This window comes from Nilaparvata lugens, chromosome 12 (assembly GCF_014356525.2).
Source record: "Nilaparvata lugens isolate BPH chromosome 12, ASM1435652v1, whole genome shotgun sequence".
Lineage (NCBI taxonomy): Eukaryota > Metazoa > Arthropoda > Insecta > Hemiptera > Delphacidae > Nilaparvata > Nilaparvata lugens.
Genome location: NC_052515.1, coordinates 32,038,114 through 32,041,558, shown reverse-complemented (window position 1 = coordinate 32,041,558; position 3,445 = coordinate 32,038,114). Strand labels below are relative to the sequence as shown.

Below are 3,445 nucleotides of genomic sequence, written 5' to 3'. Positions count from 1 at the left end.
CTTCTTCTTCTTCTTCTTCTTCTTCTTCTTCTTCTTCTTCTTCTTCTTCTTCTTCTTCTTCTTCTTCTTCTTCTTCTTCGGTAGCTTTCCCATATTACTACATATATAACCCAATGTAGGTACCCAGAATACATTGTATCCTTGTGATTTACCTGAGGATGAATCAAAGCAAATAAAGATTTGAGAAAAATAGAACATTTCTTTTATTTACAACTATTATTTGTTCAACAACAAATTAATAGAAAATTGTGATAGTTATTTGAAAAGTAACAGTAGTATTATAAACTATATTATAAAATTTAAAAAAATACAACTAGTATAACTTAAAAAAATATTAATGTAACAATTTTTTTTGCCTATACACAATGTTGTTAGACACTATATCATAAAACTTTGAAAAATACAACCAGTAGGTATAACCATAGAGAAACAATAGCATAAGTAGATATCCCATGGTATAGGGCGTTTATGTCGCAACTTTTACTGTTATCTCAAGCCGATAGTCCACGTAGTTCTTTCCCGTGAAGCTGTGTGACGCTCGTAGTCTCTCATATTGTGCCGTTCATACACACTTACCCGGTGAAAACAGTAAAAATCAACAATAGACAACAGTAATCGGCTTGAGATAACAGTAAAAGTTGCGACATAAATGCCCCATACCATGGGATATCTACTTACGCTATTGTTTCTGTATGGAATAACTTTAAAACTATTGTAACCCTTTTTGGTTGGCAGTAGTCATGAGCAGACGGAAGTTAGAAGCAGCTCCTCTAGTCCCTTTCGATAGTTGTAACTTCATTCAAATGAAGAATTATTTGTTGCAGGAGTATTTGCACTTTCAATTACCATATTCTCTACAACATCAAATTTAGGATCCATCTTCACTATGTTTGGTTACAGCAGTTGTCGTCATTTCAGAGAGAGTGAGGTGATTCGAAAACGTGTATCCGAAGAGGAGAGAATTAAGAAGTGAAGTGGACCGATGTTCAAGATTATAATAAAACATGTGACCATTCTAGCAGCAAATTGACCCACTGGGCTTCATCGCAAAACTCCAGCAGCAGGTCAGTCACTCCACAAATGTCAGAAATCGAGGAGAAAAAGAAAAATTTGGATACGTGCGAAGGCAACAGTTGAAGAATTTATTGGAGAGCGAAATGGAAATATTTCAAAAAGAACAGAAGGACGAGAGAGAGAGAGAGAGAGAGAGAGAGAGAGAGAGAGAGAGAGAGAGGAGAGAGAGAGAGAGAGTGAGAGAGAGAGAGCGAGGGAGAGAGAGAAAGGGTGTGGGGGGGTTTACGTAGGATTGGTGCGGGGGAGGGGGGAAAGTCGAGAAATCCAGAAAAGCTCTAGAAGTTGATAACTTGTTCCAGGAATTATCCATTGGTGAAACAAGTGCTTCAGTACCAGACACAACTCGTTACGAGCAATGGAAACATGAATGCTTGTGTGTCCAGAATGATCTCAAAAAAGCTTTGCATTTCGTTCAGCAGATGAGAGAGTGTGTCAGCGATTTTGAAATGGACGACGGTTTTTTGAGTATTTTGCTTCATCATGATACGTCTCTTGAAGAGAGTCTCAAGTTTGAGTCGAGCGGGGATCGTCTAATACATCTTTTAGAACGAGCTCGCAGAGAACCCAACAAGAAATGGTTGCAAGAGGAGATGACCAGATGGCAAGACCAAGCAACTCTACGGCAAAATACTCAGAAAGAGATTTATGATTATTATTCAAATCAGCTGTTGTAGCTATGGTGAAAGTGATATTTTCGAGCTCAAAATTTAAGTGATTTTATTCTATATTTTGTGAATATTTGAAGTTTGGTTTTAGTTTTAACGGAAGTTTCATTATCAATTTATCTAAATTTGAAATTCTTTGTTTTATTCTGATTCATAGTTTCAGATTGAAGATTTGGTGTTGAAATTGAAGTGAACATAACCTATATAATATTTGGACGATTTGTGACAAAATCAGGAAATTGAAGAAGTTTTGGGCAATAGCCTGTTTTTTCTTTTCCGACTATTGTATTGTTCGCTCTATCTAATAAATAAATAAATAAATGATGCGTTTCGATCACTGGTGCAGAGTTGGACAAGCAAAAACCTTGACAAAGTGTCTGAACTTGTGGAGAATGAGGATAAACTATCAGGCCAGCTGCAAATTATGAAAAACGCAAAAGAAACAGCTCAAAATCAGCTGAAACCTGATCGGTGATAAATTACTCAGTGTTGATTAATGTGTTGATGAACTAGAATTTCTTAATTTAGTTGGCGCATCTCAAGAAAAGCCGACTCAAGAGGGAGACACTGCCAAAAATATGTGCAATAATACTTTCAAAACATACAGCTAATCCAACTGCCAATTTTTTAGTATATTTTATTTTTGTATGACCATTCTTTATGTTTTATTCTATTTTATTCTTGTACGACCATTTCTAATGTTTTATTTTATTTTTATGACCATTTTTTATTCGTTATTTATTCTATTTTTGTATGATGCTACATCATTAGACTGGTGTGAAATGTTTAATAACTGTGATAACGTTTAATAATGTTCAATAACTGCCGAATTATAGAATAGCTTGGTACTTCATGGACTCGACATCTTGAAGACAAGCCTAATCATCATACACATGAATACAAATTCATGAAGAATTATTCATTGATTCGGTATCGGAAATTCTCTTTCCTCCGTAGTTTTTGGGATTTTAATGAAGACTTCTATTATGCTGAATTAATATTACAGTATTATCATCCTATTTAGAGAGATTTCTATTCGTGTATAATGATAAAGAACACCACTAAACAGCTAGTTCTTTTATCAATATTCTTACTTATTCTTAAATATATTTTTTGCATATCTTATTGTATTACACTACAAAAATACACTTGGAAACTATTGAAAATAACTATTTTCATAAGTTGGTTCTAGTGTTATCTCTGTTAGTTTCTCAAGTTATCACATGCTTGTATCTGATAAAAATCTCCAGGTAGTCGACAAACATTACAAATTTGCTTTTCATGTATTACCTACATTTATTGTACTTCTATTTATTGTAGGCTATGTATCGTGAGTTTGTAAAACATAATATAATTTTAATCAATTTATCTTTTTTACAGTCAAGAGAATAGTTTCATTCCTCCATTTTTGTCAAAATGATTCCTCAGTTTTTTAATTAAGTTTCTTACTCGTAGAAAATCTCATACTATTTCAATGAGAATTTGATTTCCATTATAAACAATATTCACACAAGCATTATTGTACCAATTACAAAGTTAGATTTTCAGCTGAGTTGAATTATTGTCAAATTAGATTTACGTTCCAAGAACCGATTCATTTTGAAATTAATTGTCACAAATCGTTATTCATTGAAACTTGGAAAATATTACAATATTTCTAATAAATTAATCGTTGTGACAGTTAGAAGTTGTTTAGAATCAACATG

The 3,445-nt window shown here is 33.3% G+C and overlaps 1 protein-coding gene across 1 annotated transcript; it reads left to right on the top strand.

Moving 5' to 3' along the window:
* The first annotated feature begins 1,392 nt into the window (after positions 1-1,392).
* LOC120353894 lies at positions 1,393-2,429 on the top strand. The gene is made up of 2 exons (XM_039439362.1): positions 1,393-1,719; positions 2,060-2,429. Exons 1-2 carry the CDS (start codon positions 1,494-1,496, stop codon positions 2,212-2,214), a joined length of 381 nt encoding a protein of 126 aa, XP_039295296.1. The 5' UTR covers positions 1,393-1,493; the 3' UTR covers positions 2,215-2,429.
* Positions 2,430-3,445: the final 1,016 nt, after the last annotated feature.

Excerpts from the sequence above, each read along its gene's own strand:
- LOC120353894 (XM_039439362.1), top strand. The coding sequence starts at position 1,494 with ATGAGAGAGTGTGTCAGCGATTTTGAAATGGACGACGGTTTTTTGAGT. Across the intron at positions 1,720-2,059 it reads AAATACTCAGAAAGAGATTT|ATGATGCGTTTCGATCACTG; the intron begins ATGATTATTATT and ends ATAAATAAATAA.